Here is a 13738-nt window from a genome sequence, read left to right as displayed (position 1 = left end):
AAGGCAGCCCTCCTGTAAAAGCTGTCCTTTTCTAGCAACTCGATGAGAAATCATTCTGGATCTTGAACGGCTTTAACTTTGGGATCAGTGCCCATTCGCATAACTTGAAATATACATATAGCTCGTCTCTCCAACTCTCCAGAAGTGTTGTAATCTAGAATTGGGAGGAGATTTTCCAGTTAAATATCTATGGAGATTCTCAGCCATCCAGGTCATAGTTGTCCCAAAGGTGCTTTTTCAAGAGGTGTAACTGGACTTACTGTTTTTTCTTTGAAGACCTTTCTCTTCTCATCCAGGAAGCTTCTTCAGCTCTGATTGATTGGTGGGGAATGATTGCCAGAGCTGAAGAAGCCTCTTGGGTGAGAAGCGAAAAGTCTTCAAAGAAAAACCAGAAAGTCCAGTTACCTCTTGAAAAAAAGCACCTTTGGGACAGATTGTCCAGTTGCAAAACTGGAAAGCAAGCTGAACTCCTGGGTTTGCTTACATTAGGTCAGACTACGTTGTAACTGTGGTTAAGATTTCATCAAGCTACTTCCCATTCCAGCGTCTTATTTCAGACTAGCTGATAACCTGGAGTTGCCCGGGTATCTATTTATCCTAATCCATACATTTGTCCTCAAAATTAATCCTGGATGAAACGTAATTTCTAATGTTGGATATTTGTTGAGAGAAGATCCCACCTTCCCCTGTGGCCTTCATACTCCTTTCTCCCCTGCCCCCATTTTAATCTTTTTTTTTTTAAAAAAAAATCATTTTTAAAAAAATATAAACATTCTCCCTTTCCTTAAACAGTGTGTCGTCTGGGTACAAATTGAACCATTAAAATTTACAACATCATTTACATTGATATTAATTCTCTAATCTTAGAATTATAGTATATTAAATAGTTTTACATAGTGAACCTGTTTGTTTTTTCTGTTAACATATCTTCTACTAAAATATAACAATGACATTAAACATAATAATCCTCATCATCATAATACATCACAATTATGATATTGTTTATATCTCTATCTTAACATATTTTCTACTCTTCTTTAACCTCCTTCTTTTACTTCCAACTTCTATTTTTATTCTCTAACCATGGATAAAATAATTCCCATATCATATAGTATTCGGTTTGCTCTTTCTCCTTAATTGCCAGCGTTAATCTGTTCATTTCTGCACATTCTAAAATTTTCCTAGTCACCTTCTCATCAATAGGGATCTCTTCACTTTTCCAATGTTGTACAAATACAGTTCTAGCTGCGGGTAACCTTCTAATGATACATTTTAGATAACTGATTATTGTTATTAACTGTTTTATCTTTTTAATATTTGTAAGCTGCTCAGAGTCGCCTCCGGATGAGATGGGAAACACATAAATCCAATACATACATATATACATGCCTAATACATATACACACACCAGTGGTGAGTTCCGGATCCCGTTGCAACCGGTATGCTGCAATGGGGCCGGGCGTCCACCACGTGCATGCACGCATGCGTACTTACTGCCCACGATGCTCCAGCTGCTCGGCAGAGTGTCGCATAGGCGTCGTATGTTCCATGCACGAAAGCCCTGATTGGCTCATATACAGGTAAGGGAGGGAGGGAGGGTCCTCCGGAGCACTGGAAACGGTACCTGGTGCTCCCAGCAGACACTGGTACGCCCATTTGTATCCCAACACACAGACACACACATCACCAGCAGCAGCAAATGAAGAAAGGGAAATGCGGGAGAAGGTGTACCTGAGTCTCCAATGCTTTCTAATTATGTGGATAAATTGTTCTATGGCCACATGTATATTTTGTTTATCTTCCTAACTAGATTTGTTGGGCTCAAGACTTGAAAACGAAAGGGACAGCGTTTTGCAAACACAGGCTTGCCTGTGCTACATTTGTGCCGGAAATGTGGAGAAGTTAGTTTCCTGTTGGACTAAAGCCCAGGATGGAAACAATCCACTGTCTCTTCAGGTTCGGCCCTTTTATTTTCAATTCCCTTTGGGTCTCGGTCGTTGGGAGATGCACAGTATCATCCAAAGTTCCCCAACCTTTCTGGTTTGGCAGCCTGGTTGGGGGGGGGGGAGAGGGGGAGGTGCCTTTACATGCATGAACACATGTACGAACAGGGCCGCGATCACCCACGGAACACAAATGGGTCCACAAGTGCCCACGCATGACACGGTGATGCTAGTGCCCACACAACGCTCGCGGAGACACTAATGTGAGGGGGCTGTGCCCTCTGGCCAGTCACTCATGCAGTCCACTGGTCAAGGGGCTATGGACCAGTAGTGGGGACCCCAAATATAGGGTCTCCTGCTGAGCAGGGGTTGGACTAGAACAGGGGTCAGCAATCTGTGGCTCCGGAGCCGCATGTGGCTCTTTCATCCCGCTGCTGCGGCTCCCTGTCGCTAAAAATACGTGTCACAACCGCCAATGTGCGACACGCAATTTATAGAGCTTTCCGACCCCCAGTAGGCCAACCATGGATAAATCCAAGAAAAGAAAAGTTGCAGAAGAAAACAGAACCTTCAATTCAAATAGTGCATAGGCTGGTTTTGGGAGCAGTCAGGAAATAGTCAGGCACGGGAAGGATTTTGTGTACTCCCGGTGTTTTCTTTTCTGTGTGAAACGGGTCCAAATGGCTCTTTGAGGGTTTAAGGTTGCCGACCCCTGCACTAGAACCATGATAGCGAACCTATGGCACGCATATCACAGGTGGGCACGTCAGCCATCACCCTGGCTCAGTTTAGCCGCCCATGCATGCGCACCTCCCTCCAGCCAGCTGATTTTCGTGTCTATGCCGTGCATGTGTGGGGGCGGCGGGGCGCATACAGAAGATCCGTGCGCACGCACCAGGGGGGGCGCAGTGCACGTGTGCATGGGGGGAATCACAAGTGGGGGGATTTTATGTGCATGCACGGGGGCAGGCGCGTGGGTAGGCACGTACATTGTATTATGGGCGTGTGCGCGCGCATACGCTTTCGGCCCTCAGCACCAAAAAGATTAGCCATCCCTGGAGTAGAAGACCTCCAAGATCCCTTCCAGCTCTATTCTGATTGAAGTCAATTCTAGCTGAAGAGTCCATCAATCTGTCTGATTCAAGCTTGGTCTTCTTTGTTTGTTTCTTTTCTCCTTCCATTTTGCGCTCCTAGGATCTCATTGAAAAAGTGGTCATTTTGCGTAAAGCTGTCCAACAGACTCAGGTGATGGACGCCAACGCTGTCGGGGCCCTCCTGGCTGAAAAGATGAGCCAGTATGCCAACCTTTTGGCCTCCCAAGGCAGCATCGCCGCAGCCTTAGCTTTTCTTCCAGCGAATACCAACCAGGTAAGCTGACTTTACCGTGCCTATCTATATTTCCTTGTTCTGCCTTTTACGGGCAGTCCTCGCCTTATGACCACAGTTGAGCCCAAAATCAACCTTGCTAAGTGAAGACAGTTACCAAGTGACTTTTGCCCCCATTTTACGCCCTCCCTTGTTAGGGTTGCTGAGTGAATCACTGCCGTTAAATTGGTAACATGGTTGTTAAGTGAACTTTGTTTTATCGGAAGGTCGCAAAAGAGGATCACATGGGGACACTGCAGCTGTCATAAAAATACGAGTCCGTTGCATAGCGTAGAATTTTGAACACCTGACTTAGAGGATGGTGCAGTAAGTGTGAAAAAAGATCATAAGTCACACTTTTTAGTACCGTTGTAACGTTGAACGGGGACGAAATAAAGTGTTGTAAGCCAAGCACTACCTATACTAGATTAGCCGATTGAAGGCAGCCTGAGAGAAGAGAGGTTCAGTCAGCCATCACCAAACTGGTTACTATGAATCCATTGTCTTCTGTGGCTTTTGTGATAACATTAACAACACATCCACTTGATAGATCTGCTCCTGTGAGTATTACTCAACATGGGATTTATTGTATAAATGGCTAGATAACAGATGCAGAGATTAGAAACGTAATAACGAAAGATCAACAAACTAGAAATAAATACAGGTATTTAGATATATATAAGAATATATACTGTAAGTAATGTTAATATCGGATTGTATGTGACTGTGGATTTAAATGTATAGAATGTAAATATGTAGAGCGTTACTGTGCAACTATGAAAATAAGGGATATAACTATGACGTACAATATTATATATTTAAAAGATTATGCTGTATGACCATGAGAATAATGGTTATGATCAGAGAATAGAATAGAATAGAATAGAATAGAATAGAATAGAATAGAATAGAGTAGAATTCTTTATTGGTCAAGTGTGATTGGACAAATAAGGAATTTGTCTTTGGTGCATATACCCTCAGTGTACATAAAGAAAAATAAAATAGAATACATTCATCCAGAATCATAAGATACAACACTTAGTGATAGTCATAGGTTACTAATAAGCAATCAAATTATACTAGGAAACCAAAAAGAAAATTTAAAATATAAAGATACAAGCAACAGGGTTATAGTCATAAGTGGAAAGAGATAGGTACTAGGAAAGAGATAGGTACCAGGAAGGAAGAGAATAATAATAGTAATATAGTCTTAGTAGATAATTTGACTGTTGTGGGGATTAGTTGTTTAGCAGAGTGATGGCATTCGGGGGGAAACTCTCCTTGTGTCTAGTTGTTCTGGTGTGCAGTGCTCTATAGCATCATTTTGAGGGTAGAAGTTGAAACAATTTATCTCCAGGATGTGAGGGGTCTGTAGATATTTTCACAGTCCCCTTTTTGACTCATGCAGTATACAGGTCCTCAAAGGAAGGCAGGTTGGTAGCAATTGTGTTTTCTATATAATATCCTGTTTCCCTGAAAATAAGACCTCCCCGGATAATAAGGCCAATCGGGCTTTTGAGTGCATGCACTAAAATAAGCCTTCCCCCGAAAATATTGCAACACAGCAGCAGCCATGAGGTGACCACGCTCGCCGCCTCCTGCACCTCAAAAATAATAAGACCTCCCCGAAAATAAGGCCAAGCGCTTATTTCGGGGGTGAAAAGAAAATAAGACCCTGTCTTACTTTCAGGGAAACACTGTGTGTGTGTGTGTGTGTGTGTGTGTGTGTGTGTGTATTTATTTTCTTAGATTTTCATGGGTGTAGGTATGCTGGTCTTGTTGTATTCGGGTCTTTTCCCATGTAAGATTGAGATTGTCTTGGCATCGTTTCAGCGAGATCTCACTCCCCATCTTCGTCTTTTGAGCTTAAAGGCCAAAACTCAGCCTGAAGATGGTGAGTGAGACCTCGCTAAAATGTTGCCAAGACAATCTCAATCTTACATGGGAAAAGACCCGAATACAACAAGACCAACACACACACACACACACACTAATACTATGTATATTTAAAAAGGATTTGATACAGCCAGTACACGGTTGTTGCAAAACTGGAAATATATGGAATAAAGTAAAATACATAATAAAAACATTTTTTTTAAAAAAGATAGATCTGCTCCTGTGAATCTGCTTAACTGGGTGTTTTGCCCTTTGCCAGCCCAACATCGTGGTGCTACGGGACAGAATCTGTAAAGCGCAGGGGGAGCTTCCCAGGGGCCCAGAGGCAACCCCAGCGCCCTACGAGAGGCAACCAGCAACCAAGGGGAGAAGTGGCCCTGCTCCTGGCCAGATGCCGCAAAACCCAACTCCGCAGTATTATCAGCAGGTAAAAAGGCCCCTTCAGCTACCACCCTTACGTTGGTGGTTACAGCATTTTAGTGCTTCTGCATGATGGTCTGCTCAAAATTACCCAAAAGTGTGCCTCTTAAATCAGAGCTTGTTATCCTACTTTCAGTTTGGGAAGGTGTTCCTTGCACTCTCGTTCCGGAGATATTTTAGGAAATCTTGCCTGGTGAAGCTGCTGGAGGTTTCATGCAGCAGCTAGTCAAGGTTTTACTAATTTGAAAGGCTCTTTGGAATAGTGATGTATTTTGCCCCCAGCTCATGACGGCAAGAGCTCTCCCTTCTCCGTTTCTTGCTTTGATTTCTCCCCTGGATCTTCAGTTCTAATAAAGCTTAGTCCATCGTCATTTAGTAGATGCCTTGCCCCAAAAATGTTATATATAGCATGTCACTTGGTTCAGCCTTTTTTTCTGGAGACTCTGTAGATCAGAGGCCTCCAACCTTGGCAACTTTAAGACTTGTAGACTTGTTCCAAAGGTGCTTTTTTTTTTTCTTCAAGAGGCAACTGGACTTTCTGGTTTTTCTTTGAAGATGTTTCACTTCTCATCCAAGAAGCTTCTTCAGCTCTGTCTGGATAGTGGGGAGTGGAAGGATTTATACTCCTTGCAGACCGCTAGTCATTTGCATTCCTTTTAGTGAGTCGTTAAGGCCACTTGGAGGTTTATCTATGCCTTCAAGGTCACCTGAGTGGTGCAAATGGGTGTGGAGCCTTCTTGGAACTGTTGAAAGGACTGTGTTGTAAACTGGATCATTTATCTCCAGTTTACAACACAATCCTTTCAGCAGTTCCAAGAAGGCCCCAGAAGTTGTGGATGCTTCAAAGCTGGAAGTTTTCAAAGAGAGACTAGATAACCATTTGTCTGAAATGGGATAGGTGTCAGGGTTCCCACCGATGCTCTAATTAAGTCATGAGCCTGGAGCCAAGCTTCAAAAGAAATCCAGTTATTAGGAGCTTCATATCAGCACGTTCCAAGTGAAGCCAACTCTGACCTCACTTAATTCATGTCCCGGCTCTGACCCTGTTACCCCTCCCACAAAGGTGTGTCATCAGTCACATTCCCCAACGAAGCAATTTCGAGGGTTGTAGAAGTCCCTCCCTCTGGCCACTGTGGGTCTCCGTGGAGATGGCCTTAACATAGAGATGGCTTGGAATGTGCTTTTGTTTTGACTGAGGTGTGATTCCACGCTGCAGCTGTGAGGCTCGGTTCCCCATCCCCCTGCCTATGGCAACTCGAGAGCAGGTCAGGAATGCTTTGCAATTTGACCATAGGGTTTCTTGCTCAAGCAGAGGGTTGGACTAGAAGACGTCCAAGGTCCCTCCCAACTCTGTTATTCTGTTCTGACCTAGGCTTCCCGAAATCACGAAGCAGTCTCCTTGTCCCGACAAAAAACCCTTTTTATTAAGCTAATGTAAATTCCTCTCATTCACATCCAGCAAAGTCCTGGCAAACAGTCTTTCAAGGGTGAATTTACAACCACAGACCTTATCAGGCTTGGAGAGCTGCAGGGCCGGTATCTTGCAAACACAATGCTGTACAAGAAAAGACTTGGCAAGGAGTCTCAGAGTCATGAACAGAGCTTCACACTAATTAAGCGAACTAATTGTCTCCTGCAAACTCCACTCCCTTTTTGCTCCTCTTTATTTCCTCTGGGAGGGGCCATTGACCATCCACCTGTGCCTTTACTCCCGAATTGGCCCTTGTTCCTTAATTGTTCCCTTCTCCTGGCGGCTCTGCACATGCGCACGTCGGGAGCAGGCTCCAGCTGTTCTTCGGCCCCACTGATCTCCGACTCCGAAGGCAGCTGATAAGTGTCAGACAGCTTTTACCCCCTCTCTGCCTCCGACACAGAGCCCTCGTCAGAGCCTTCCCCAGACTCCAGGACTGGCCCATGTTCCTCCCCAACCTCCTCACTGTCCGAATCTGCCGCCAGCTTCTTTGGTTGCTGGCAGGCCACAACATATTATTTTGCCTGTGAGGAAAACCCATCCTTGATTATCCATGTTCCTTCCCTCTGTCCCCTTCCCCCATAGACGTCCTTAATTGAGTTGCACCACTTGATCAGGAAATCTCGATTTGCAGAAGGCTATGATTCTTGCAAGCAAATTAAGCATAAGAGAGTTTACAGCAGCTCCATATAAGAGGCCAGCCTTGTTCCAGCCTCCTTTTATCAGCATATGGCTGCAGGAAGAAGCAACAACTCCCTATAATAATGATTGAAGAGAATATTTTTTTAAAATATTTTTTTTTATTTTCAGACAAACACACAACACATATAACATAAAAGCCTCTTCAATTACACATAGTGTGTCCTTCTGTGTAAAAATTACGGTCCGTCCAAGCCTTACGAGAGAAGAAGCTTTTAATCCACAAATACAAAAAATGGAGAAAGTATAGAGGAAGAAGGGAAAAAAAGAGACCAGTCCAGTTTAAAAGTAAGAGGCATTTGGAAAGAGTCCGTCCATAGAAAACAAACCAAGTTAAGGTAGAAAAGATAACACAATCGTCTTAAACCAGAGTTAATTCGCCGCTTATTTTCTTCTGCCTTCAATTTTATTTTAAATTCCAATTCTTCTGGGTTTTCCCTTATCTAATAATAAAAAAATTTCTCACCAATTTGACACCACTCCTGTACTACTTCTGTTTCAGAGGCTTGTCCCAACCTTCTGCAGCCATTTTGGTTGCTTCTCTTGTAGCTGGCAAAAAGAGCTTTCTCCTGGATCAATCGGGCGCTTTGTGATGCCCCTGAGATCAGCCGGACATGCTCTTCGATTGAAGAGAATATTTGTGGCTCAAGATTAAACTGAGAGAACCTTGGTGCTCTCTTAGCCTTGGTGGTTTTCTTGCAGACGTTTCATTACCATACTAGGTAACATCGTCAGTGCTAGTGAAGGTTAGGGTTTGCACTGACTCTTGTTACCCAGTTTGGTAATGAAACGTCTGCAAGAAAACCACCAAGCTCAGAGAGCACTCTTAAGGAGCCCACAATCACACACGAATACAACAATCAGTTTTTAAAAGTGATCCCTAATTAATAGCAGTCCTAATCCAGCAGAATAGATTTATGATTGATGGGAGTCATCTGGTTATGGGAAGATGGAGAAAGACACAGAAAAGGGACAATTCTGAGTAGCTCAAAGTGTATTATTTTGCTGGATGGCAAAATAAATATCCATGAAGGTAAGGTGGGCAACCTTTGATGTCCAGAGGCCCCTCTTAATGTCTTTTTATGAGGTGGAACCTACAATGGGTGTTGCAGTGATGGAGAACGTGGATGCTATGTCACGCAGATAGACAGGTCAGGATATTTTTTTGCCCAGTTTTGGGGTAGGGTGGGATACGGGATTAGATTTTATTCTTCTTTAACTGTGCAAAGCCACTCATGCAGGGTTTATAGTAGTTTTCTTGTGCTTCCCACCACAAGATGGAACCAGTGGAATGGCTTGGCTTCAGAAGTTGTAGGTGCTCCAACACTGAAGGCTGTTAAGAAGGGACTAGACAGACATTTGTCTGAAATGGCATAGGGGTAGTGTTGGCAAACCTTTTCGGCACCGAGTGCCAAAATGGGAGCGCACGTGGGGGAGCGCCAGAAACTGAAAGAGCTGCGTTTCTGGTGTGCACATGCGCACCGGTCACCTGGTCTTCCGGTTTCTGGCATGCATGTGTGTGCCAAGGCCAGCTGGCCGGCGCAAATGTGCACACCGGAACCTGGAAGAGCAACGGGCGACAGCTGGCGTGCCCGGAGAGATGGCTCTGTTTCTGTTTGTTCTGTTTATTGGATTTATATGCCACCCTTCTCCCAAAGGACTCAGGGCGGCGTACAACATTTAAAAAAACACATATTACAAAAGTTAATGGCGTGCCACTTCCGGCACGCGTGCCATAGGTTTGCCATCACGGCTATAGGGTCTCCTGCCCGATCAGGGGCGGTGGGCTAGGTGACTTCCAAGGCCCCTTCCAATCTATTATTCTGTGCTCTATGTTGAAATAAGCATAGCACCAATTTTAATCAAGTTAAATGCTGCATTTTGACGAGGCTTCTGCACTCTGCCAGTTGTCCCAGGATGTCTCTCTTTGCTTCGCTAGTCTGCGTATGAAACATCGCAGCACTGTAGGAAATATTATCTGACAGAAGAGGGGAAACGTGCTTTGTTTCTGAAAATTGATGGGTTTGAGTTTTGTCTTTCATCCTGGAGAACAAACGTAACATAACCACTTGGTCTTAAATGACACCCATCTGGTTTCCCTTTTGCCTGTTTTAATTATCTAACCCCATTTAGCAACTTTATCAAACACACATAGCTTCCCCCCCCGCCCCATGTCCCATGTCTTAACACTAAATTCCAGCAACTGTAATGGACATAAAAGAATCCACTGTCTTGCATGAAACTTTGCTGTACCTTTTCTTATGTATGTCACAATACTATGTGTCACGCCCTGCGCTAAAGTTTCAAAACAGAAGGTCCTTTCCAAAGAATTCATGTTTCACCTTTTTGGGGGGGGGAGGGGGGGGAAACATTAGCAAGACATTCCTAATCTAATTCTCTTCGTGTGTTATTCAGCACGACAATTCTAGCTTCGCTGCTTACCTTTCGTCAGTGGAGAAAAATGCATGAGCTGCAAAGAGTATAAACGTCTAGCACTTGTGGCATGAATATTAACTCTTTAAGAGTTGGCAGTTCTGGTAAATATTAGCTGCTTGCTGATATATTTAGTCTCTCCCTTCGTCTCCATGTTGCTGCTCGTTTCCTTGCATGGATGAGAAGGCGTCTTCCACCAACAACTGTAAATCAGTGGTGAAATTCAAATTTTTTTACTACCGGTTCTGTGGGTGTGGCTTGGTGGACGTGGCAGGGGAAGGATACTGCAAAATCCCCATTCCTTCCCCACTTCTGGGGGAAGGATATTGCAAAATCTCCATTCCCTCCACACTCAGGGGCCAGCCAGAGGTGGTATTTGCCGGTTCTCTGAACTACCATATTTTTCGGAGTATAAGATGCACCTTTTTCCCCCTCAAAAAAGAGGCTGAAAATCTGGGTGCGTCTCATACACTGAATGCAGCATTTTTGGCCTCCTGAAACCCCGCCCCCTTCACCAAAATGGCCGTGCATAGCCTTTAAGAGGCTTTCAGAGAATTCCTGGGGGCTGGGGGGGGGGCAGAAATGAGTGAAAAACGGGCTGTTTTTGCTCATTTTTCTCCCCAGCACCAGGAGCACTTTATAAGCTTCCTAATGCCCATTTTTTGACCAAAAATGGGCCCGTTTTCACAAAAAAGGAGCCGGTTTTTTTGCTCGTTTTTGGCCCACCCCCTCACCCTCTTCAAAACCTTGGTGCGTCTTATACTCCGAAAAATATACTCAAAATTTCCGCTACCAGTTCTCCAGAACCTCTTGAATTTCACCCCTGCTGTAAATGACTAGAAAGTTTCTTAGTGCATTCCTGAGCAGTCTGGCTGTTTGAAACTTTTTTGGCTTTTCACTTCCTTTTATTTATTTATTTTTTATTTTTTTATTTTATGTTTCCATGATTGGTATCTCTCTGTTCAATTCAGGTTAGAATTGCCCCTACTGTTACTACCTGGAGTAACAAAAACCCCACTGCCCTTCCCAGCCTTCCTGCAGCCTCTCCCTCTGAGACACAGGTATAACATTCATTATTCCTCTTCGAGCAGAACCTGCTCTCTCCTCCTGTAGACCTCATGCCGTGTTCCTTGGCACTCCCCCCCCTTTTTTTTAAAACGCACTGTTAATAATTCCCAATGCGTCCTTGGCCACCTGCGAAACGGTTTCAGACTTCCAGGCTTATCCTGGGCTTCTCCATCGTTTGGCCCAAATATCGCTCGGTTTTAAGATAACTTTGCTGAATGTCAGCTGTTAGATGGAGTTGGAGATCAACTAACCACCCCTGGGTTTTTTTTAATTTGTGTCCCAGAAGATCCTGAATTGTTTCGTCCTCCTTTCCCATTCCTCCCCTCCCCCCCCCCCCCGATTGCTTGAAATGGCTTTCTCGTTTTATAAAATGGGTTTATAAAAGTCTTGAAATGGATCCATTCCCCCTTCACCCTCCCTTGCCAACCCAGTAATCAATTCAAAATGCATTCCCTAATGTTGCTGATGGAGACTATAAGCTTTTTGGCAAATCACATTTGAATGCTTTCAATCAAGGGGTCTGCAACCTTGGCAACGTTATGACTTGTGGACTTCAACTTTCCAGAATTATGACTGGTGGACTTCAACTCCCAGAATTATGACTGGTGGACTTCAACTCCCAGAATTCCTCAGCCAGCGCATGCACGACGGCTTGTGGACTTCAACTCCCAGAATTCCTCAGCCAGCGCATGCACGGCGGCTTGTGGACTTCAACTCCCAGAATTCCTCAGCCAGCGCATGCACGGCGGCTTGTGGACTTCAACTCCCAGAATTCCTCAGCCAGCGCATGCACGACAGCTTGTGCACTTCAACTCCCAGAATTCCTCAGCCAGTGCATGCACGGCGGCTTGTGGACTTCAACTCCCAGAATTACGACTGCGCTGGCTGAGGAATTCTGGGCATTGCAGTCCACAAGTCATAACATTTGCCAAGGTTGCAGACCCCTGCTTTAAATCCTTGCCGTTAACACAGTAGTAGAAAGGAACAACAATGTGCGAGCTGAGATCAGAGCGTTTCACTTCCGAGACAGGTCTCCTGCTGGGCTGCCCCTCACGGCGTAATTTCTCTGTTTCCCGCTCCCCTCTCCCGTTTCTTCCTCAGAGAGACAACCCACCTCCTCCTCCAGGGTTTATTATGCAAAAGGACCTGAATCCCCATATGCCACCGCAACATCAGCCTGCCCATCCAGATTACAATATGTACACAAGGCAACCGTGTCCACAACGTAAGTAGCTGCAGTATTCTCTGGACTTCGCATGCTGGATTCCTTAAAATGACTCGGCAAATACGGGATAATCTGTTGCTTTCGTTTTCCTCAAAGTTAACCCCTCTCTAAAGATAATATTTGTTCTGACCGAGGCTTCCCCAGCAGCACAAAGCTGAGTCCTTGTCCCGATAAACGCCTTTTATTTAATTTACAGCAAATTACTCTCCAGCAAAGTCTTTCCTCTCCCACAGTCTTTCAAGATAGTTCACAATTAGCGACCTTTATCAGGCTTGGAGAGTGGCCAGGCCAATGTCTTTCAGATGCCGGAATACTTGGCAAGAATGCAGGAATGAACGAATTGTCTCCTGCAAACTCCACTCCCCTTTCGCTCCTCTTTTATTCCCTATGGGAGGGGCCATCCACCTGTGCCTTTACTCCCGAGTTGACCCTTGTTCCTTAGCTGTTCCCTTCGTCTGGCAACTCAGTGCATGTGCACACTGGGAACAGGCTCCAGCTGTTCTTCTGCCCACTGATGTCTGAGTCTGAAGGCAGCTGATAACTGGCATACGGCTCTGGCCCCCTCTCTGCCTCCGACGCAGAGCCCTCATCAGAGCCTTCCCCAGACTCCAGGACTGGCCCAGGTTCCTCCCCAACCTCCTCACTGTCTGGCTCCGCTGGCCGCTGGTGGGTCACAACAATGTTATCTGGTGCCAACCACCAGTGTAATCTAACATAACTGTAATATAATGTAACAATGCTAACCCTTTCTCTTTTCCAAGAAAATTGAGGCACAGGGAGCTCATGGGTTTAATTTATTTTAAAAAGGGCTCTCCCACGTTCATTGTTTCTTTTTGATTTCTATGTTACTGTTGGTATTCCTACCCAGGATGTGGTGGCTCAGTGGCTAAGACGCTGAGCTTGTCGATCAGAAGGTTGGCAGTTCAGCGATTCAAATAGCGCTGTGTAACGGAGTGAGCTCCCATTACTTGTCCCAGCTTCTGCCAGCCGAGCAGTTCGAAAGCATGTAAAAAATGCAAGTAGAAACATAGGAACCACCTTTGGTGGGAAGGAAACAGCGTTCCGTGCACCTTCGGCGTTGAGTCATGCTGGCCACATGACCACGGAGATGTCTTCGGACAGCGCTGGCTCTTCAGCTTTGAAACGGAGATGAGCACCGCCCCCTAGAGTCAGGAACGACTAGCACATATGTGTGAGGGGAACCTTTACCTTTAATCG

General features: G+C 45.0%; 1 protein-coding gene across 9 annotated transcripts in view; it reads left to right on the top strand.

Annotated features, from left to right (window-relative positions):
- The window catches only part of SEC31A (SEC31 homolog A, COPII coat complex component), a 70801-nt gene that overhangs the window by 32523 nt on the left and 24540 nt on the right, over nt 1–13738 (top strand). For 8 of the 9 annotated variants that reach the window (XM_081959197.1, XM_081959196.1, XM_081959198.1 and 5 more), the window contains 4 exons: nt 1811–1956; nt 3138–3311; nt 5464–5631; nt 12397–12520. In XM_081959197.1, coding sequence (XP_081815323.1) covers nt 1811–1956; nt 3138–3311; nt 5464–5631; nt 12397–12520 — 612 coding nt within the window. Of the gene's footprint in view, nt 1–1810; nt 1957–3137; nt 3312–5463; nt 5632–11198; nt 11289–12396; nt 12521–13738 lie in introns of all 9 variants that reach the window. The other variant, XM_081959203.1, reaches the window with a different exon arrangement.

This window comes from Natrix helvetica (assembly GCF_964273705.1).
Source record: "Natrix helvetica genome assembly, chromosome: 7".
Lineage (NCBI taxonomy): Eukaryota > Metazoa > Chordata > Lepidosauria > Squamata > Natricidae > Natrix > Natrix helvetica.
Note: the sequence above shows the minus strand (reverse complement) of the source record. Positions and strands in the feature narration are given on the sequence as shown.